Raw genomic sequence first — 23,461 nt, forward strand, 5'->3', positions numbered from 1 at the left:
CAGTAAATATTTTATTTATAACCAAAATAGAGATAAATCTAAGGAAACTTTCAGTGGTCTCATAGATCCTTGATTAAGCAGAAACATCTGAGAAAAAAGTTTTATTTGATACATTTTTATTTTACTTAAGATTTTAAGGTAATGTTCAAAAACCCAGGGTGACAGTTACAGTTTTGAAACTCCAGTAATTTTGCTTTGTTTATAACAGCTTCCAATGGAAATTGGAAACTATATTTGGGTATTCTTGAGGTTATGAATTGGTATGAGGATGACAAAAAGGACAGAGTTTTATAAATTATTACACAAATTTTGTCTTAACTGATTACAAACACTTTGAATTACAAAAAGAGGGGAACCAAATCATTATTGTAAGGGAATAAAATGACAGATGGGGCCGCAAAGGAGGCAGCTAAATTTGTAAATTTTGTTTTTCATTTTAATAAAACAGAAATAAAAATTGTAAAGGAAAGAATGTTGCTTCTCTAAAATCCAATAGAAAACTAGAGAAATGAGAAGAAAATGGAGAAGGAGGAGAAGAAGAAAAAATTACTTGTCTCCTCAGATTTGGGTAAACTGGGCCACTCAGCACTCTTTGTTTCAGTGAACACAGAGGGGATGATGAGACAATAGAACATGTTCCATCATTTAGAAAAATAACAATTGATTCAAAATTTTAAAACAATTACACTTGAACTGGATTTGATTGACTTATTTAGTCATAACACGAAAAGTAAAAGTTATTAGATAATGTTTCGCTAAATTGAATGAACAGATATAAAATTTTAGTGATATTCTGTTTCACATTTTATACCAGTCGGTGGCGGTAATGCACCATGACCGTCGTTAGCCAACCGCCAATAACCATCGAAGAAGAAGTCAGCCTCGCAGCAAAGCCATTACTGAAGACTCTGATTTCTGTTTTCACAGGTGGGTTAAATGCACAAGTAAGCGATATATATTAATTTTAAAAGTGTCTTTAAGTCCAGGACAGTGTTTTATTGACAAAGATTCTATTTTAAGACATTTCTTTGTGTTAGAGGGACTTTTTCTTCCGCTAGCTTAAATGCTAACTACCGTTACTATAAACAGGTTAGTGATTGTTTAAGTCGGCATGCGCACAACGCTGGAGAACAACAAACGAACAAACAACAACAAAAAAAAAAAACGTTTACCTTCCGCTTCAAAACAATTCCGTTAACAAAATGAAACCTGGAGATGAAGCTATCATTAATTTTGGGCCGTTCGCCACAGCAAAGGGAAGATAACGCAGAAAAACCGTTGAAGAACATCTCCAAACCACTCGTTCATTTTCTCGGTCCCTGTGTTTGCTACGCAATGCAGACCCGTTGCCATAGAAACAGTTACACTATTGTATCAATATTAAATAGTAAAAGCCGTGGCTTATGTATAACCCCAAATTAAAGCTGTTGCTAGTGGGTTTATCCTTTGTGCCCAGCGCAGCCCTAAAACCTTCAGTCCACATGCTGATTGGACGCACTTCCGGTCTGTATAAATCACGGTCAGAGCGACAATCAGCTCCCAGATTGATTTATTCTCCATCTATTTAGGAACCAGTGAGGCCCATTGCTGTTTCCAGTAGGGTTTGTCATTAAGGCCGCTTCTGTGGGTTAAAGCAGGATGTAGTCTATGCCTCACTGGTTCCGGCCAGACGTCCGACTCCATGTACTGCTTCATAACTTTAAACGCGTTGTCATTTTTCTGAGGCAACAGAAGAAGAGAGTTGAGCTGATTTTTAGAGCCTGATTGGGATTCTTCTGGGATTTCAAGAGAGATGCTCAGTGGGAGGAATGCTGCAGAGTAAACAAGGTTTTCAATTAGTAAACACAGATAAACGTTTATGACCTTTCAAATAAAATAACCTTGTTTATTAATACTAAATAAATAATGATGCAAACATTGTCATGTATAAAATGCTTTGTAATTATACTCACATTTGCATAAACACTAGCTCATACATTACAGAAACCTAAGAAACGAATGTTTCCAACCTGAAGTCTTTTTGTATCGATGCAGAATCAATCTGCTCAAGGTCATCAATAGTTCATAATATTACTCAAGTGAATGTAAAGTACAGTGCAGTAAAAGTACTCGTATAAGTAAGTGTATCTAGTACTACTCACCTCTGAATATAGATAACAAAGTAATTATTATCCTGTTGTTGTTTAACTCTATCATCACTTGGCTGAGTGACGTCTGCTCAACTCACTGGAGAAAAAAACTGTGCAAAGTTATTTGGCTTTTTCTGTTTTGCTGCTGTGACTCTAACACACACCGGCTTCCTGGACTGCACGGCAAACGTAGTTTTTCTTTTTTAAAGAAGAAAATAAATGTTTTCAGGAACATCAGTGAACAGCATGCAGAGTGGGAAGAGAATCAGTTATTTTTAATCGAAAAGTTTAGGTGTTGTCATGTCTTTTATATATTTTCCAACACTGAAATATTTCTCCTTCTACATGAGGGGTGTCAAACTCCAGTCCTCAAGGGCTGCTGCCCTGCAGTTTTTAGATATGCTACAGGTACAAAACACTGGAATCAAATGGCTTAATTACTTCTTTCTAGTGTAGATAAGTTGTCAAGAGCCTTTCTAATGATCAAATAATCCTATTCAAGTGTGGTGCAGCAGAGGTACATCTAAAAGTTGATGACTGGAATGTGACACCTGTGTTCTATACCAATAATCACATAGTCATTTCTTTTTTTGTTTTTATGCTGGCAGGACAAAGTTAATGTTTTATATCTGGTCTGATCACTAATTGAGTACCTGTGGTCTATTTATTAAAGTATCTTCTGGAAGAGCAAAAATTGTAAAACATATAATATGCATCAGAGTGTAAACCTTTATGGAGTGAATAGATTTATTTTATAACCAAGGACAGGAGAATTGCAGAAATGTTTATGAGACAGAGTGAGCTAGCTTCTTGAACTTCTTGGCATGAAAGGTTTGCTCAGAAGCAGACTTGTTTTCCAAAACTGAGTGAAGAAATAACCCCCAGAGCAGTGATAGAGATGCTGCGTCACACCCTGATGACTTTTCAAAATAGGAAGAAGAACCTGCCTGCTTTCCATGAGCTACAGCTGAGGTCACTCAAGCAGCTGTTGGACATTTTATAATATTTAAATCTTTATTTTTCCTATGAAGGATGGAGGACTACAGCGACGACGAGGACTCTGCTACAGTCAGTGTCAGAAATGCCAAACATCCTCTTAAATGTAAGTGACTATACATATTTTATGTTTCAATAGGATTAAAAACTAACAATATTACCCAAAAGTATTTCATACATTTTTATTCCCTCTGAAAGAAGTTATACTTTCTTAACGTGCTGTATCAGGAGATGTTTTTATGTCGCATGTAAACCTGAAGCTTTATTTTCTAGTCTCATCTGAGAAATTTCTCTGCAAGTCAAGTTTAGTTGTATAGCACATTTCAGCAACAATTCAAGATGACCCCAACAAAAGACATTTTCAGCCTTTTTGATTAATTTACTTATGAAATAAGTCAAGGAGTAGCAGGCAGTGCCACAGGCTGCACCGGTGTTTGCGCGCCTCAGTCTGGTCCTCAGTCAGGCGCTGGTCTTCCTCAGACATGGATCGGCTGATCCCAGGGGTAGACCTCTGTCTCTGGTTTCACAACTGGTGACAGCACTATGTATTTATGATGGATTTCCGCTTTCATGGTGTAAAGCACTTTGAACATCCTTGTTGCTGAAATGTGCTGTACAAATAAACCTTATTGATTGATTAATCAATAACCTATCGATTCCATTGTTTGTTTTTTCAGCTAAAGAAGACACGAAATCATCAACACTCAGGCTCTATTCTGTGTTCTCGGTGTGTTTGGGTTTCTTTGTGTCGCAATGACTGCAAACATCATCTACAGTGAGTTTCATTTCACAGAATAGGTTTTAAGTAGCTTCCTTTATCAAGATGGCGGATGGTGCGGAGTCTGGCTCGGGAGCTCCTTTTTCCAGTCGCCCCAAACTAAACCGCAGATTGCAGATCTACAAGACTACTGATGGAAAGCATATAGTAGAGGATGAGTTTTTAAACATTCTTGCTTTCAAAATCAAGACTATGTGTCAGGAAGAGCTTGTGCTGCTTGCATCAAACACATTTGACTATGAATGTATTGAGTCATGTTTGAACTAAGTAGTGGTACAAATCAGAAGGCTTGAAAGGCCATTAAAAGCTGTTTAATAATGAATGAGTGTGGGAAATCATTACCACACTTTGTCTCCCACTTCCTGGAGGAGCTGTTTCCTTTGACATTCAACTGCCTGGATGTCTCCTACTCACTTAGCCAGATGGAGCGTTTACATAGTGAGGTTTATGCCCTAAAGCAGTGGTCCCTAACCTTTTGATTAACCCAGACCGGTCGAGAATTGGCAATTTTGCTGCGGCTTGGGGCAGTGTCGGGGGTGTTGTCACATTTTTTTTTTTCCTCAGATTTTCCTTTTACGACAATCTTACAATGACATCGAAGGTCATATGTGGAAATGTTTATTACTATAGCTAAAGGTATTTAATATACACTTACAATATGTGGTTATGTTTATTTAGTTAAAAATGTTAACTACAAAAAACAAAACTCACCACCAAATTATAGTGCAGCAAATAGAGCAAATCTCCCCACTCTTTTATCAAATGCCTTTTCTTTTTGTTACGTCTTTTATCGGTTAAAACCGTGGTTCTTAACCAGGTCCTTAACCAGGTCCTTAACCAGGGGTTCGATGGAATCCCAGGGGTTCGATGAGTCGGTCTCAGGTGTTCGGTGGAGCCTCTGCTGCAGAGACAAAGACACTTGTGTAAGGTCGTGATGACGTGCCCCGCTCGGCCATCACTTGCTGCAGAGGATCACGTGACATTGCTGGCCAATCAGTGCTGCAGAGAATTTAGTGGACGCAGTAAACAGCTGTTGTAGCTGTACGTAGTGTGGTTTCTTTCTCAATATTTTAATCCATACGAAACACGTCGAGAAAAAAAAGAACTAATATGTACAACGTATTCACGTGTGTCACAGGATGGGATGGGAAGGGAGTCAGAGTCCCATCTGCATGATATGCAACGGCAAGTTGAGCAACTGTAGGCTTGCACCGGCAAAACTGAGGGAGCACTTCTTGAAGCTGCATAGAGATGGCAAAAGTAAAAAAAGTATTTTGTGGATTCAAAACAACAAAAAACAAATTAAATTTCAAATAAAATAAAAAATTAAGTTATTAAAAAAATTTAAATTCTTCAAAAAATCCAAATATATTTTTAATTAGTAAAATAGCAAAAAATATTTTTGGGGGCTGAAATACTTTTATGGGGCCAAAATATTTTTTATGTTGGTTTTGTTCTTTGAGCAAGGTGATGTTCATGCTCGACTCCTGGCACCAGTAAAAAAAAGAGCATACCTATGACCTGAATTTTGAAAAAAAAAAATCATTTTATTTATCATTGAAGAAGGGTTCAATGAACCCTTCTTCAATGATATAAACTTGTGGGTTCGGTACCTCAAATATGGTTAAGAACCACTGAGTTAAAATGAGTCCACAGACTGTCACTACTGCTTCTACATCGTCATCTGTGTTTTATTATTCTAAATTCACGTGTGGTATGTTGGGGGGTTTACTGGATTTTGTTCAGGGATCAGGATGTTAGTGACTGGAATCGGTTCATGTGTGTGTTGCTTCTGTCTTGTTGCTGGACACACGAACTGATCGAACCTGTTGGACTTTTATCGTCTCTGTGGTCACAGAGGTTTGGAAAATCGGCCGACAATCCTTAAATCAGACTTAAAACTCACAAGCTCCACTCCTCTCATCTTGTCTCAACCGCTGCCCTAACGCTCTCTGACTCTGGTCACTATGGGAACATTTACATATCCCTTCAAAAGAAAATACAGATGTGCCACAAAAACAATCATTTTACTTTCGTGAAAATTTTAACTCACGATAACGACTAATGTCTGTGATTTCCGGGTGCAAAACATGGATTTCTCCGCTCAGTGCCTCAGACAAATGATTTGCCTGTGCGGATAAAGGAGTTTTTTTTTCTTTCTTTTCTGTTGGCTGAACTGATGTTATGACATATGAAACATTTTAAAAGGGAGCCCTGAGGTTGTTTCTCCCATCGGGGAGTAATGTGAAACAATGACACCAGAAGTGTTGCTTATGCGGAGTGCTTGGTCTATACAAGGCGAAACAGTTTGAAGCTTCATTGCCTCATCAGCGAACCATATCATGCAGAGCAGCTTGGACTGTGAGAATCACCTACTGGGATAAATCCATTCTCCTCTCTCCTCTGGGCCTTTACCCCTTCGCAAAGAAACTTTCCAAAGACATCTGATCTGTTTCTTACTCATTTTGCTGCTTTTGGGCTCAATGTTGGCACACAAGACGTAACTGAGACAATCTGGTTAGACTTAGACTTAGACTTAGACTTGACTTTATTGATCCCTTGGGAAGACTCCCTCAGGAAATTATAGAGGATTACAGAGGATTTCCAAAATAAAAGATCATCCAGACTCAAGTAATACATAAAATGGAAATATTTAATTATTCCCCAGGCCAACCCCCGCGTTCAGGAGAAGTTGCGTGAAGTTACCACTACCATTGACCGCAGAGTTGTGGCAATGGAACGACATTTGGTGCCCGGTGGTGTAGGATTCAGCAGTGTGGATATGCCTTGTCCAGGAATACCCAACGCCAATGAGGAGGTGGCGGCATGCATGCGTTGTGTTCCAACAAACTGTGTTACTGCTCATTATGCGGCTTTACTCGTGAATTGAATTTACTCAAGACTGTTTCAGGACTATTGGTGAGCCTGTCGCTGTGGGTGATAACCGACACTGTACTGTAGATGCGCCCACGAGTGAATGACACCTTATGAGTGTCCTCAGAATGAATATTTATTTGAATAGACTTGCTTTCTTGAACTCTTTTATTGATGACCATTATTTTACCTCTGTATATGTTGTAGGTGATATGAATGCAGATATATCTGATGAATATTCTTCATTTGTCATACATATGCATCAGTTTTGTGAAGACAGTTTCATATTGTTCAGTCAGCTCCTCCTACCTGTAGATAGCTATACCTAGATAAGTGAAGCTGGCATACAACGCCATGGCTTGACCATTGCATTAGCTCTGCTGATGCCCATGCTGTTGTAAAATCAACAGAAATCTTATATGAGTATTCTGTCAGATCATGTTCCATTTTTAATGATGCTGGATATTGAAATTCTTCCAGAGTTATATGGGGGCAAATAGATGACTTACTAGCATATCATATAAAAACTGATCTTCTTTTGAGTAAAAAGAAGATCAGTTCAATCTATTATGTGCTCACATGTTAATTGCAGCGCTGTTTAGCACTGAAACCTCAGTTATCAGTTCCATAAGAATAACACATGCTCATACACCTTCATTATTAGCGCACTCTTCCAAGTAAGCAAACCAAAGTTGTATTTTCCAAGATTCCAACATTAGAACAAACTAAGAATCCAGAAAAACTACCATATAAATTACTTTTTATTCTTCCAACCCAGAAAAGGAATTAGGCCAGAGGTATTTACTTGTACTTATCTAGCAACCCTGAATAAAAGTATCTAGTTATATGCTTTGGATCAACATTATTAGATTTGTTTTTCTTTCTTTTGCTCTTTCCTTTGGTCTGTTATTTTATTTGTATTTCCTTTTAATTCACGTGAAGTACTTTGAATTGCCTGGTTGCTGAAAATGTGCTGTATAACTGAAATATTTTAATGCTCTCTGATGCAGACAGTTTCCCTGACTTCATAACAAATTTTTGTGTTTTGATAGTGAGTTTGACGACGGCCGGTCAGCAGGAAAATGTCACAAGACTTGCAACAGAAAAAAAGCAACTGATTCAGGAACGAAAAATGATGGAGAACAAGATTGAGAAGGTGAACCGAGACAGAGACTTGAGCCATGTAAGAACGAGGCTTACCCGAAAGAGGCTTTCTCAAGACAGAGAGAAGCTGAAGAATAAAACAGAGGAACTTAACAAAGAGAGAGACGAGCTGAGCAAAGAGAAAGAGGAGGTGAACAAACAGAAAGAGGAGCTGAGCCAAGACAGAAACAAGCTGAAAGATAAGACAGAGAAGCTGAACAAAGAGAGAGATGATGTGAGGAAAAAGAAAGAGAAGTTGAGCAAAGAGAAAGAGGAGATGAGCAAAAAGAAAGAAGAGCTGAGCAAAGAGAAAGATAGCTGAGCAAAGAGCAAAAAGGAGCTGAGTAAAGAGAAAGAGGAGCTGAGCCAAAATAAAGAGAATAAGAGTGGGAGACGATGAGAAAAGAGAAAGAGAAACTGAGCAAAGAGAAAAATGAGCTGAGGAAAGAGGAAGATGAGCTGAACAAAAACAAAGCAGAGCTGAGCAAAGAGAAAGAAAAACTAAGCAAAGACAAAACAGAGCTGAGCAAAGAGAAAGAAAAACTAAACAAAGAAAAAGATGATTTAAGCAAAGACAAAAAGAAGGTGAGCAAAGATAAAAATGACCTGAATAAAGAGGAGGACCGTCTAAAGAATTTAACAACAGAGCTGAGCAAAGAGGAAAATGAGCTGAAGAGAAAGACAATGGAGTGGAACAAAGAGAAGAATGAGCTGAACAAAAAGAAAGAACAGCTAAGCAAAAACACAATGGAGCTGAACGAAGAAGAAGAGAAGCTGAACAAAAGGAAAGATGAGCTGAAAAACTTGAAAGCAGAACTGAGCCAAGAAAAAAATGTGCTGAGAAAGAAAACGATCAAAGAGATCGAGGAGCTGAACAAAATCAAAGATGATCTGAGCAAAAAGAGAGCAGAGCTGAGAAAAACAACAGATGAGCTGAGCAAAGAGAAAGACGAACTGAGTAAAGAGAAAAGGGAGCTGAGCAAAGTGAAAGACAAACTGAACAAAGAGAAAGATGATCTGCACAAAGAGAAAGAGACACTGAACAAAGAGAAAGAGACACTGAGCAAAGAAAAAAAGGAGCTGAGCAAAGAAAATGATGAACTGAACACAAACCGAGACAAGCTAAGCAAAGAAAAAAAGGAGCTGAACATAAAAAAAGATGAACTGAGCAATAAGAGAAAGGAGGTGGACAAAGAAAAAGATGAACTGAATAAAAAGAAAGGCGACCAGGACAAAGTAAAAGCAGAGCTGAGCAGGAAGACAGAAGAGTTGAACAACGAGGAAAAGGATCTGAATAAAAAACAATTGGAGCTAAACAAGAGAAAGAAGAGCTGGGCAAAGAGAAAGTGCATCTGAGCAAAGAGAAAACGAAGCTGGACAAAGAGAAACAGGAGCTGAACAAAAAGAAAGTCGATCTGAACAAAGAGACAGCGGGTCTGAACAAGGAGAAACAGGAGTTTAGTAAAAACAAAGCGGATGTGAACAAAAAGAAAGAGGAGCTAAACAAAGAGACTGTGAATCTGAGCAACAAGGCGGAGCAGCTGAACAAAGAGACGAAGGAGCTGAATGAAAAGAAAGCGGAACTGAACAAACTGAAAGCGGATCTGAATAAAGAGAAAGTGGAGCTAAATGAAAAGAAAGTGGAGCTGAATAAAGAGAAAGAAAAGCTGAGCGCAATAAAGAAGGAGTCGGACAATCAATGCAAAGAGAGAGATGCCCTGAAGACCTTCTACGACAACGTCATGAAATTTGAACGATTTCCAGTTTCAGAGCTGTGTCCTCTAGATAGTAATTATATTTCTGGATTACCTTTGAAACTCTTGGTTATTAATTTTATTTTTGAAATATTCAACTAAGTGTTTCAAGACACAGCTGACCATTATAATCAGATTATAATCACAGGTAGAGTGCTGAAGGTCACTTTCCTGACAACAAAGTGAGCCAGTAAAATTGATTCATTAGCTCCAGGTTAACAGCCAACTTTTGATTTCAGAGAATATTATTTTTAGTGAACCCTGCGGTATGCCACTTCTGACTAGAATAATGTCTTAATTTAATCACCTTCCAATACTGATCTGCACTCTACCTTTAAAAGCTTTTTTAGAGGAATTTTGATAATGAAAATGTTAAATAAGTCCACATGGATTTCTTCTAGAAATGTATTTTTTCTTTTTGATATTTGACCAAAGTTTCACTTCATTATGCTCTTTCCCCTTGTCTAGTGAGACCAAAATGTCTGGATTGCAGGGTCGGATGGCTTTCCTTCAGGGGACACTGCTACTGGTTTTCAGATAGAGGTCATTCTTTGAATTTCTGGACGTGTCTCGAGACTTGTGTCAGCATGATAGTGGATATTTGGCTATAATTGATGATCTGGAGGAGCAGGTAAAACATAACATCACCTCTACTCTAGAAATTTAAAACGAATCTGAAAGTTTCTGGAAGATTGATCGCTTGACAATACTGAATTGCCCATATAAATTGAATCAATACGACCTAATTAAATTTTTTAAGTGAGAATAGAAAACCAAAGAGGAGGAGGTGTTGCCCTAATACATGATGATTTCTTTAATTGCAAAAAATATTTTTAGGTCATTTGAACTCTTGAATATCTGGGAATTGAGGTAAAAAACCACAAACAAGGTCTGATACTAACTCTATGCAAAACTCCAATATATGTGGAAAACTTCTTTATTGGCTTTAATGGGCTTTTATGTGTTACATGCATCAATTATGATAGTTTCATAAAGTCTGCATTCTTGCTTTGTTGAAGCGCATACATGATGCTAGGAATGAATCTTGGCTCAATATCCATATGCTCCCACTAGCTCAGGTTATATCAACAAATAAGATCATCCACCATAACTACGCAGATGATACACAGCCAGTGATGGCATAGTTACCCTGAAAAAGTAACTGGATTACTGATTACTCCTTAAGAAGTACCTTAGCTAAATTACTGATTACTTGATTTGGTAAAGCGTTACTGACTTCACTGATGTCACCAGGTGACTCTGAACCCATCCAATCACTGAACAGATACTTAGAGCAGATAAATGTGAGGATGTGCCAAAACTTTCTGCGTGTTTCAGGAGTTTCCCTGCGTCAACCCAGCTCATTTCAATTGATGAATGATTAACAGGTATTTGCTGCACTGCAATCACCTGAATCAGGAGTACAAAGGCAGGGAGACATCTAAAATATGCGGGGCAGTCTGCCTTGAGGACCAGAGTTGGAAAACACTGATGTAGAGTCAATGCACAGCTTCAGCTATTACATCTGGAAACCAGTGATCAGACTAAAACCTGGGAGCGGTGATGGACTCAGACCTGAACCTTCAGGGTCACATAAAGGCAGTCATAAAGTCGGCCTTCTATCACCTGAAGAACATCTCCAGGGTTAAAGGGCTAATGTCCCAACAAGATGTAGAGAAACCCAATCATGCGTTTATCTTTAGTCGCATTGATTGCTGCAACATTGTCTTCATAAGTCTGACTAACAAAATCAATCCTCCAGCTGCAGCTGATCCAGAACGCTGCCGCTGGCGTTCTGACTAAAACCAGGAAGATGGAGCACATCGTCCCAGTTCTACAGTTCCTCCACTGGATCCCTGCAGCTCAGAATAAAGTTTAAAATACTGATATTAGTTTATGAATCACTGAACGGTTTAGCACCACATGAACCATCTGCTGCTGTATCAACCCTCCAGACCTCTCAGGTCGTCTGGTTCTGCTCAGCATCCCCAGAACCAGAACCAAATATGGAGAAGCAGCTTTCAGCTTCTATGCACCACAAATCTGGAACAAACTTCTAGAAAGTTGTAAAACAGCTGAAACACTGAGTTCCTTAAATCTAAAGAGCCAGCTGTTTAGAGTTGCTTTTGAAACATTATAAAAGAAACTATCAACATTTTGATTACCATTTTGTAACGATAGAGAAAATTGACAAAATGTAACGCTTCAGTTTTTAACTGTGTTCTATGACTGTATTTTTATGATGCAAAGCACTTTGAACTGCCTTGTTGCTGAAGTATGTTGTATAAATAAATTTGATTGATTGATTGAAGTAAAAGAGATTTATGACAGTCTGAAATGAAATCTGTTCACAGAAATTTATCGTCAAGCATGCCAAACCCTACGAATCTCAACACCAAGGATACTGGATAGGGTTACATCATAAACTCGCCGGATGGTTCTGGGTTGATGGACGTAAGAACGCTCTTGAGTAAGAACTATTATCCAAAAATATACATATTTAGAGCTACTGTGTGTAACTTTTATAGAAAATACATTTTCATATTTGTTGAAACGGCTATCATGTCCTAACAGTATGGTATCTAAAAAGGATTAATAAGGTGTGAAAAATTTGGGCTCCTCTGCCTTCTCCCATTGCTCTGAGTGCTAACTGGAAACAACCAATCAGAGCCTGGAGGCGGGTCTTAGCGCTGTCAGTCACAACCTAGTGTGGCTGCTCTCTGCTACTGCTTTTGCCTATCAGCAGATCCTGCTGTGATTGCTCAGGCTAGTTAGCATAGCAACTGATGGCAGTTTTCCTGTAACAGTAAGTTGTTTCTCTGCCATTAGCACAGTTAGCAGAAACTAAATGAGGTTGAGTGAAAACGTTAAGACCCTCCTCCTGGCGTAGCAACTGTCCCTGTAACTTTAAAGTTGGGCTTTTGCTATGTTTGTGCTTCTGTTGATGGCAATGCCTTTGACTAGGCCATTATTGTAACATGCAATGAAACATTAAGTTGGTGAAGGCCTTCACTGGTTAAATCAGGGGTGATCAAGACAAAAGACCTGATTTGCAAACACATGCTGCCATGAAGAATTCTGTCCAGAGGGATGAATAATTTTTAGACTTCATCATTGGAAGTAGTTCCTTATGTTGAATTTGGATCAAATATTTTTGTTTCATTAGGTTTAGTTACATTTGTGTAGTGTTACTCATTTCTTGAAAACATCTGAGAAAATCCTAAGTTGCTGTTGTAGTTGAGTAATTTTAGATTCAACAGTAGAAACAAGGACATTTACGGTGCGGAGGTGGCGCTGGAGTAAACGCTCGACCCGTGTATAGACGCAGCTATCACAGGTTTGAGGTCCAACCTGTTGACCTTTGCTGCATGTCTTTCTTCTTTCTCACAACCCAAATAAAGACGATTAGATCCAAGATTATTCTTTAAAAGATTGGATCTTTGGTAAAGCATTTAGAGCTTTAAAATCCAAGTTTTCAAGTTTGTAAAACTTTACTACAAGACTTATTTACTACAAGTCTAGTTTCTTTGCAAGTGTGTCTTTATTTACATTGAGACAACAACGCATGCTGACAGTTTTCAGTTTGATGTTAATAAGCTGCTGAACAATTTTTATTTTACAAATGTTCTGAGGTTCATGTTTCTGTCTTAAAGCTTCTGGACAAAAGAGGTCCCCCATTCTTCGGGAGCAGCTCTGCATATGCCACAAAGAAAAGCCAAAGAGAGCTGGAGAGCAGAAGACAAGGCAGTGAAGCACAGATTCATCTGTGAGCATCCTATGACTGTTTGGCCCTACAACTAACACTGTTCTGTTAAAGCTTCAGCGAGGAATACTCAACTGTGTCATCAATTTTTGCTAATCTAAATTTTATGCCCACGGCAACAGGCTCGATAAACTATCAGCAACCCTGCTGAAGGGCTCCAGGGAAAACACAAATCAAGTGTTTTCAAATTTGCATTGAGGTTGTCTCTCTTGCGACAGTCTCAATGCAATCTGACAAAAGCTCAGGTCCAGATGGTCTCCCATCAGTCTTTCAAGCTATACTCAAACCTACTTTCTGTTCAGTTTAGGCCGCCTTTACCAATTGCTTTAAACAAGGATCCCTCCCTCATTCATTTTATAAGGCTTGTATCTCACTTATTCCAAAAAAAGGGAAAGATCTGATGGATTGCACCTTATGCAGACCTTTTTTTCTCCTGAATACAGATGTCAAAATTTTAGTCAGAGTTCTTGGTCGCAGGCTGGAAATTGTTCTACCATCAGTTATTTCAAAAAGCCAAACAGGTTTCATTAAAGGTCGGCCTCATATTTTAAAGTTGGAAGATTGTTTAACAGCCTGTTGTCTCTTTGACTATCCTTTTGTAGTCCTCAGTAGATTTGGCTTTTGGGGGAAAAGACATTTCATGGATTAAATGATTGCACCATCAGCCGTCTCCTACAGTTTGTACTAATTTTCACACCTCAAAACCTTTTAAAATACAAACTGGCAGCCATGAGCGCTGCTCTTTAAGCCCCCTCGTTCTTGTTTTGGCCATAGAGCCCCTTACCATTGCAATTAGGACCAGTGAGGAGATATCCAACATTCAGAGCAGAGCAGTGATAAGGAACATCAGGCATCACTTTATGCAGACGATCTTTCTGTGTCTTTCCATTTTGCTCTCGATTTGTTTAGCCAGATTGGTCAGATTTCTGGGTATAAGCTGAACTTTACCAAATGTGAGCTTTTTCCTGTAGGTCAGGGGAGGGCAACTCCAGGCCTCAGGGGCCAGACTCCTGCAACTTTCAGATGTATCCCTACTTCAATACACCTGAGTCAAATAATGAGGTCATTTTCAGGACTCTGGAGAACTTGACTGCACTTTGGAGGTGATTCAGCTGTTTGATTCAGTTGTGTTGGACCAGGGAGACATCCAAGAGTTGCAGGTCACCGGCCCTCGAGGGCCAGGATTGCCCACCCCTGCTCTAGGTAGTAAAACAAATATGTCAGATTTTACTACTGCCTTCTCCTATTTTGATTTTATTATTGGACTGCCAACCTTAGATGCATAGTGTTTAATATTTTATCATAACTTTGCTTACCGTCCTGACTGGGTGATCATAGAATTACACAGTGACAAAAAAAAATATCCCTTACTGCCGTTCACTCAGTTTCTTTGGCAGAGTCAAAAGAAACTGAGACATAGTTACTTTGAAAAAGTAACTAATTGAATTACTGATTACTCTTCAAAAAAATAACTTACTTTACTGATTACTTAATTTGGAAAGTAACTAAGTTACATTACAAGTTACTCATTAGTTACTGCCACCACCTCAATATAAATATTACATTGAGTTTTGCCAATGCTTACATAATGACAAGTTATTTTATAATAACATCAACAGTGTATATTCACTTATAAGGTTGAACTGAAGGGGAGATTGTTTAATGGTTACAACAGTCCAAAAAACAAAACAAACAAAAAGTACTACTTTTTGCGTGTTTCAGTAGTGTCTAGAAAACTAATGGTGCGCTCACAACAAATGTGTTTCACGTGTCTGGTTTTCATTTAAAGTCTATGTGGAGGCGCATCAAAGGCGCCTTGCAGCGCGATTTGTATGTCTGGCGCAGCGTGATTCATACGTCTAGCGCAGCGCGACTTGAAGCGTTTGACGCGTCCAACAAACAGGCTGGCAATAGAAACAACGGCTAGAGCGATTTTGACTCATCTGCCGCGCCATCGACCTGCCTCCACATAGACTGAATGGGAAGCAGATTCACCTGATGCGTAAAACACTAGGTGTAGGGCAAAGTGTCAAGCGTCAGCTTTCAAACTTGAAGCGTTGGACGCGTTTGGTGTAAACGCCCCATAAATAGGATCTTAGAGTCTCCTCTCCCTGCTACCCAGCGGGTCACCGGCCCTCGAGGTGACCCGGCCTCGAGGGCCGGTGTTTGGCCGGGTCACCAAACACCAAACCAGCCCTTTACATGTTGGTTTGGTGTTTGGTGACCCAGCCAAACACAGGGTGATACAATGTTGACCATGGCAGAGACCTTCTCATTTAAAACCTCATGGGAAGAAGACTTGAACATGACTATGCCAGATGAGATATGGGTCTCTATACTTAAACTTGTGACTGCAACATTTCTGTGTGCGCGCCATTGTCTCATTCAGTTCAAAGTGGTACATAGAGCCCGCTTCTCCGAAAGCAAACCATCTCATATCATCTACACTGTGATGAAAGCAAAACTGCTGAAGCCACACTGGGTCATATGTACTGGTGCTGGCCCAGTCTTGGTCAGTTCTGGACAGATGTTTCTCATACCCTGTCCAGGTTCCTGGTTCTCTCTTGGCTCTTTTTAGCTTCTGTGTTGAGGAATTTCTCCAGCCTCTAAAAGACAGGCGTTGTCGTTTTGCTCTCTGTTAGCGAGCTGCACAGTTCTGACCAGATGGAAAGATGTTGCTCCTCCAAAGCACAAAGAGTGGTTAAGATCTTAGGTCATGCTTGAAACTGGAAAAAAAAATTATCTTCTATTTAGCACTCAACTGGAAAATTTAAAAAAAACAAAAAAAAACATGGGCCCCTTTCTCAACCCATTTCGAAATATTCAATAATATTTCAGATAAACTGATTTTTTATACAGGAAAGATCCTGTGGATGCAAAGGAATATTTATCCAACATGGATATGAAATGATAAAGTAAAGTAGGAAAAATTAATCTCTTCAAAGGAATCCTATTCACTCCCATTTAGGGCCAACACACTACAAGTCTACCCCTGACAAAAACGAAGCACATTTTTATGAAGAAAAACCTTCAATAAAAAGATCGTGATAAATAAAAACACAATCTCAGCTGTTGGACTGTTGAAGCAATTTTTAAGATTCTTAGATTTCCTCCATTTGAAAAGATCAGATACGAATTGGATCTAGAACCAAATATCCAAGTTGCTGGGGTTGCATTTGTAAAAATCAGATCTGTGTTCAGACTTTCATAAAAAGATCAGGTGCAGGTTGCACTTAGACAAAAAATCTGATTTAGGTCACGTTTGGCTGCAGTGTTAACATAGCCTAGGAGAAATATTCTATACCTAGTCATACTACAGTACTAGTTTAGTTTATTTAATCTGAAATTCTCAGACACACCAACTATTGGTACAAGTTACTCTCCAGCTACTGAATGTGACATGTCCCTGACACCTTGTGAATGAGCACCTGACTAATTGTTGTGCTTTCTCCTTGAAGCTGATTGACTACTAGGGATTTAAAAGGAACAAGCTCCTCTTCCCAGGGGAGGGAGGGAGTTCGGACAGCATCTGCCTGTCACTCCTGCTCCGGCTTTAATAGAAAACATGTTTTGTTCCTGAAGGGCCCCTTGTTATTAGACTTTTGTGTGCGAGAGTCTGAGGCTGTGCTGAAGGTTCTGGTTTTTGGTTTCAGGGTCAGATCTTGAGGCAGGGTGAGGAGAACGGCCTGAATCTGACAGCCAACTTCTCCCAATCTTTTGTTTATTTTGCCAGGACTCCCAGTACCACTTTGTGTCCAGCCTTGGGTTTATTAAACCTCTCTAATTAAAACATAATCTGGTCTGGACTCCATATATTGTGTGTCCTGTGTGATCACATAAGGACTGTAACATATCGGGGTCTCATCCAATTCCAAAGGATTGTTTAGTTATTTGATATTTATGAGTGCAGTCGAAAACAGTGCTTCTGATCTTTGTGAATTGGAGTTGCACCTTGTACTCTGCTATTTGGCTCTTAGAGAAAGAGAACTTCATCATGAGTTTGATCTGCATAAATTGGAGGCTGAAGCAAATAAACAAGTTTGTTTAAAGAAACATTTTAATGCACATAGCTCATTACGGTGAAGGAATTCAATGGATCAGATGTTGAAAAATTAATGGGAATTAAAAATCTTGTTTGTTTAAATGAGAGAAGAGGCACTAAAGTCAACATGAGAACATGTATGAAATAGACTTCACAATAATTTTGACATTGCTGGCAGGATTTAGTTCATGGCAGGTAGTTAAAGATGCAACAGGAAGTGACCACTATTGCATAGTAACAGAAATAAATTTGCATATTGACCAATATAATACAGGAGGTTTGCAGAAATGGTGTTCCAGTCATGTTGATTGGGAAACATTTAGGCTTGTAAGCCATCGGGAATTACAGAAAATGAATTTGAATAATGAAGTTGATCATTGAGATGGCTTTTTTTGTCAAGTTGTTTTACAGGCTGCTAACCAATCTGTAAAGAAGGGAGGAGGTACAATTGAATAAAGGAATGAGAAAGAAACCAAATGTCAAAATAAAGCTCTATAAAAAATGGAAAGGTTTATTGTGGGTATTTATTTAATAGGAAGAGAAGCACAGATTAATAGGTATGGACATTGATGAGGATATTATGAATAAGGTTATCTAAAAATTTTTACATTTATATAACAGTAATATATTTAATATATTCTTTCAATATATTGGACCTGAGTCCAAAGTTTTTACCGCAAACAATCTATTGTGAAATATGACAAATATTCTTGAATTCTGAAATCCCTTTAAATGAAAAGAAATGTAAAAAAATAATAAGTTTGCTAAGCAAATACAATAAGATATGATTATTTCTTTATTGAGTTTACAGTCTCAATTTGATTTTATTGGGGATATGTTTTAGAAATATGATGTTTTGATTTTGGTGATTCTGTATGTATGATAGTAATAAGGATTGAAGGATTTTTTTTATTGTCATACCACCTAGCTTGTCAGGCATACGAAATTTGGACCCAGGTCCCAGATTAAGAAATTTACTACACTATAAATAAATAATTTATGTGATGTATCAAAATGTGTGTGCAAATAATTCATGAGATTAAACTGCTAGGTTAGTTCAGGATTCTGGTCTGTGTGCAGGATATGTGTTGTTGCCTCAAGGTTTTTTTTCCTCAGATTTCAGTCATTAAGACAGAAAATAGAAACTTCCACAGTGGTCCGACGCAAAACAAACTGTTTTTGCATAACCCTTAGTTAACCTTCACAAAACAAACTATGGTAGAAAATTACCAATTACTTCTTGCCTCAGATTTGGGTATGCTGGGCTGCACAGTGTTCTGTTCGTGCTTGATAAGAACCAGACGTTGTGCTTCTTCTTAGATGCTTTATTAAAGTCGCTCATACAAGTTGCACACAGGTGTCTCACTAATGACTGACTACTTCTGTGTCCTATTCTTGACATTTGTGCAATCACCTATGTTCGCGCCATCTAGTGGACATAAACAATTCATTCAATCATCACATCCTCCTTTCTTTAAAGTTAGATAGCACATAATATCACATAGCTATAATAAAATTCACTTAACCTATCATACTTAGTACTCATTAAAAACATGAATTACCAAATACATACATTTCAACTTTTTTTTCCCCCTTTTTTTTTTTTTTTTACACAACATCAGTCTATCAGGTTTCTTTATCACTCTGGTAGATCTTCTTAACACAGGTGGTGGATTGTCCTTAATACTGTCCATGTCACAATGCGTTTCAGTTGTAGGAGTAATCTGAGAGTCCTTAGAATCTTCACTCACATCAACACGTTCAAATGGAGTTTTCAACAAAACTGACGATTTCGTCTCAGAATTTGTCCATCTTCAGTTTTCACTTCAAATGAACGTGGAGTTACTTCCTGCAGAATAGTTGCTTTCGTTTTCCATCCTCATCATCCTGAATCCTTACTGGGTCCTGGTATGACAGTGGGGTAGAAGCTTTGCTGATCTGTCATAATATGACTTTTGTTTTACTTTCTGCTTTCGTAACTTGTACTCCAACTTTGACGATTTCTTTGCTCTTTGTCCTTTACTGTCATAACTTGGCAAAGTTGTACGAATCTTTCGATTCATCAAAAGTTCAGCAGGTGAATAACCACATTGCAATGGTGATGATCTATAGCTTAATAAAGCTAAATACGGGTCAGAGTTACCATCTGCAGCTTTCTTCAGAAGTTGCTTAATAATATGAACTCCTTTCTCCGCTTTTCCATTTGATTGTGCATAATGTGGACTTGATGTTACATGCTTAAAATCATATTGCTCTGCAAACCTTTGCCATTCTCTGCTATTAAAACATGGTCCATTATCACTCACTACAACATGTGGAATGCCATGCCTTGCAAAGATTTAGCATCTGTTATGATACAATTTGATGACATATTAGCCAACAGAGCCATCTCAGGATAGTTTGAATAGTAATCAATGATCACTAAATAGTCTTTTCCTTTAAGATGAAATAAATCCATTCCAAACTTTTAGCCATGGTGACGTTGGAGTGTCAGATATGATCATCGGTTTCTTTGCTCTGTTTGTTTCTAAATGTCTGACATGTTTCACATTTACTTATCAGCACCTCAATGTCCTTATTTAGTCCAGGCCAGAAAACAGATTCTCTAGCTCTTCTTTTACATTTCTCAATGCCAAGGTGACCCTCATGAATCCGCTGTAGAATGTCCTGTCTTAAACTGTGGAATCACTATTCTGTTGTTTTTCAGTAACAGTCCATTCACAACACTTAGATCAGCTTTAACATTGAAAAACTGTGAACATGAGCCTATTGGCCATCCTTCATCCATATTCTGTATGACCAACTGTAACTCTGTATCCTTAGCTGTTGCATCAACTATTTGCTGTAACTTTCTATCTGATACAGGCAACACATGGACACCAAATTCACATGACATTGAATATCCTCTTCAGTTGAACTCACACTATCATGTGTAGGGTCTCTAGACAGAGCATCAGCAAGAATCAGATGTTTTCCTGGAGTGTAGATCAGTGTAAATTCATACATCTGCATCTTCATCATAAGCCTCTGAATCCTGGGTGACATCTCATTCAGATGTTTTTTTAATGATGGCAACCAATGGTCGGTGATCTGTTTCAACTACAAAAGATGGTAAACCATATACATAGTTATGAAACCGTTCTAGCCCATAAGCCAGCCCAAGCATTCTTTTTCTATCTGAGCATATCTGCATTCAGCTTTTGTCATGGCTCTGGATGCATAAGCTACTGGTTTCCATTGGTCATTCTCAGCTTGAAGAAGAACTGCTCCAAGTCCATCTTTTGAGGCATCTGTCGACAGTTTTCATTTTTTAGTAGGGTCATAGAAGGTAAGCACTGGTTCTGAAGTCATATTTTTTCAGTTCCTTCCACTCTTGTTCATGAACTTCTGTCCTGGAATTGACTGTCATTGTACAAGAGTCTGCGAATGTTAGTCATCCTTGCACTCAAATTGGGAATAAATTTTTCTATAAAATTAATTAAAAATTAAAAAAAAATCTATTAAAAATTAATCATGCCCATGATGCGCAGACACCGTTTTGTCAGCAGGTGGCATCTTTAAAATGGCTTGTGTTTTATCATCTGGTTGAACACCTCAGCCAGATAGTTTGTCTCCCAGAAACATAATTTCTTTGACACAAAACTCACATTTATTTTTATTGAACTTCAGTCCATTTTTCCGTATGCGCTCCATGACGCGTCTCAATCTGTCATTGTGTTCTTGAACAGTTGATCCCAAATGATGAGTCATCAATGTAGACTCTTACTCCATTCAAGCCTTCTATGATCCTCCATTGCTCGATGAAATATTTCTGGTGCAGATTTTATTCCAAAAGGAAGTCTTAGAAAACAGTATCTTCCAAAAGGTGTGTTAAAAGTACAATACTTGGTACTGCTTTCATCCAACTTTACTTGCCAGAATCCTTGTGATGCATCCAACTTGGTGAAATAACTTGCTCCGGACATTTCACTGATTATTTCCTCTGAGTGGGTATTTGATAATGTTCTCTTCTGATGTTCTCATTTAGATCTTTTGGATCCATGCATATTCTTAATTCTCCATTTTTCTTCTTTGTAATCACAATGGAATTAACCCAATCTGTGGGCTCTTCCACTTTCTGAATAACTCCCAACCTGATCATTCGATCCAACTCATTTTTCAACCTCTCTCGCAGTGGCGCTGGAATGCGACGTGCAGCATGAACAGGCTGCGCGCCCTCTCTTAACTGAATCTTATATGTGCAGGGTACAGAACTTAATCCTTGAAAGACATCCTCATAATCTCGAAGCATTGCATCAATCGGGTTATTAGATTCATTAAATTCAGTGTTTATGTGGTAGACTCTTTTCACCAATCCAAGTTCTTCACAAGATTTATCACCTAAAAGTGATTCTCGATCCTCTTTTACAACAGAGAAGAACACAAGATGTTTTGTTCCTTTAACTGTTATATTCAGCTGACATGTTCCAATGCATTCAATTGATTGTCCATTATAGTCTCTTAGACCTGACTTGACTTCTTTTATGTGAGGTTTTACTTGCATTTCTTTTATATCAGATATGCTTATGAGATTCGCCTTCGCACCTGTGTCCAATCTGAACTTAATTGTGGTTCCGTTTACTAACAAAGGAATTGTCCATTTATCATCTCTGTCAACACATTGCACTTTTTATGACTCATTTTCACAATTCACAACACAGACAAAGAATGTCACTTAGGTCAGTTTCATCTACTAAGTTTACACAATTCCTCTTCTTTTCTTCTTTCCTCTTCTTAAAGCATTGCTTTGCAAAATGATTTGTCCACGGCAATTTAAACACTGCTTACCATAAGCAGGACACTGTCTCACTTTATGCCTTGATCCACAGCGCTTACAGTTGATAATGGCTTCCTCTTGCAGCTGCCTGGTTTGTGCATGTCGTTTCTTGTGGCAGGACACGCTCCCACTGCTGCTGCTCCATCACTGAATTGTGAAGTAGTTCCTGTTGAAAGTTCAGAAAATGTCCTCACTTGCTGCAGAGACAGTTCGCTTGCCCGATCTTTACAGCTGTTTCCAGGGTCAGCTCCAGTTCTCTCAGCAGTCTCTCTCTGAGCTTCCCGTCACGTTCAGACGATCAGAGTCCTTCAGCAGGCCAAAATTGCATGACTGCGCTTTTACTTTCAGATCGGTCAGAAAGTTATCGAAGGGTTCATGCTGAGTCTGCATCCGGGAACGAAACGTATCTCTCGTAGCATTCATTCTTCTTCGGTGAAACAGTTAGCATCAAATTTACTCAGCACAACGTCCAACTTTTCTTTGTCTTCAGGTTCATCAAACACAAATGTGTTGTAGACTTCTAAAGCCTGCGCTCCCGCTATGGTCAGCAACATCGCTACCTTTCTTGGCTCCGGCTTTGTCTCCAAACCCATTGCGGCGACATACAGTTGAAAGCGTTGTTTGAAAGCACGCCAGTTTTCATCCACGTTTCCCGTCAGCTTTAAGCTCTCCGGTGGTTTCAGCTCCATGGTCGGCTTTCAATTCACTCCTTCAGTTTACTCCTGACACCATGTTCTGTTCGTGCTTGATAAGAACCAGACGTTGTGCTGCTTCTTAGATGCTTTTATTAAAGTCGCTCATACAAGTTGCACACAGGTGTCTCACTAATGACTGACTACTTCTGTTGTCCTATTCTTGACATTTATGCAATCACCTATATTCGCGACTGCCATCTAGTGGACATAAACAATTCATTCAATCATCACACACAGCACTCTTGGTTATGGAATGATGAGGCAATAGAAAACATTGCATTGTCAAAATTAGGAGTTAGAAAGATAACGGTGGATTCAAAATTTAAAAAGGAATTAAACTTAAACTAGATTTGATGGACTTATTTAGCATTAACTTAAAAGTAAACGTTAAATAATATTTTTCTATATTAATTAAAGCTTTATAATCTTTTAGTGTAATTCTATTCTACGCTTCCTGCCAGTGGGTGGCGG

The 23,461-nt window shown here is 38.6% G+C and overlaps 1 protein-coding gene across 1 annotated transcript; it reads left to right on the forward strand.

Moving 5' to 3' along the window:
• The first annotated feature begins 697 nt into the window (after nucleotides 1–697).
• On the forward strand, nucleotides 698–9,390 carry LOC129353534 (golgin subfamily A member 6-like protein 7). The gene is made up of 5 exons (XM_055022887.1): nucleotides 698–927; nucleotides 3,161–3,231; nucleotides 3,803–3,900; nucleotides 7,830–8,237; nucleotides 8,306–9,390. Exons 3-5 carry the CDS (start codon nucleotides 3,879–3,881, stop codon nucleotides 9,274–9,276), a joined length of 1,401 nt encoding a protein of 466 aa, XP_054878862.1. The 5' UTR covers nucleotides 698–927; nucleotides 3,161–3,231; nucleotides 3,803–3,878; the 3' UTR covers nucleotides 9,277–9,390.
• The last annotated feature ends 14,071 nt before the right edge of the window (nucleotides 9,391–23,461 follow it).

Source organism: Poeciliopsis prolifica, unplaced genomic scaffold, assembly GCF_027474105.1.
Source record: "Poeciliopsis prolifica strain line A6 unplaced genomic scaffold, Auburn_PproV2 SCAFFOLD092, whole genome shotgun sequence".
Taxonomy (NCBI): domain Eukaryota; kingdom Metazoa; phylum Chordata; class Actinopteri; order Cyprinodontiformes; family Poeciliidae; genus Poeciliopsis; species Poeciliopsis prolifica.

Excerpts from the sequence above, each read along its gene's own strand:
- LOC129353534 (XM_055022887.1), top strand. The coding sequence starts at position 3,879 with ATGACTGCAAACATCATCTACA. Across the intron at positions 3,901-7,829 it reads GACTGCAAACATCATCTACA|TGAGTTTGACGACGGCCGGT; the intron begins GTGAGTTTCATT and ends GTGTTTTGATAG. Across the intron at positions 8,238-8,305 it reads GCTGAGCAAAGAGAAAGATA|AGTGGGAGACGATGAGAAAA; the intron begins GCTGAGCAAAGA and ends AAAGAGAATAAG.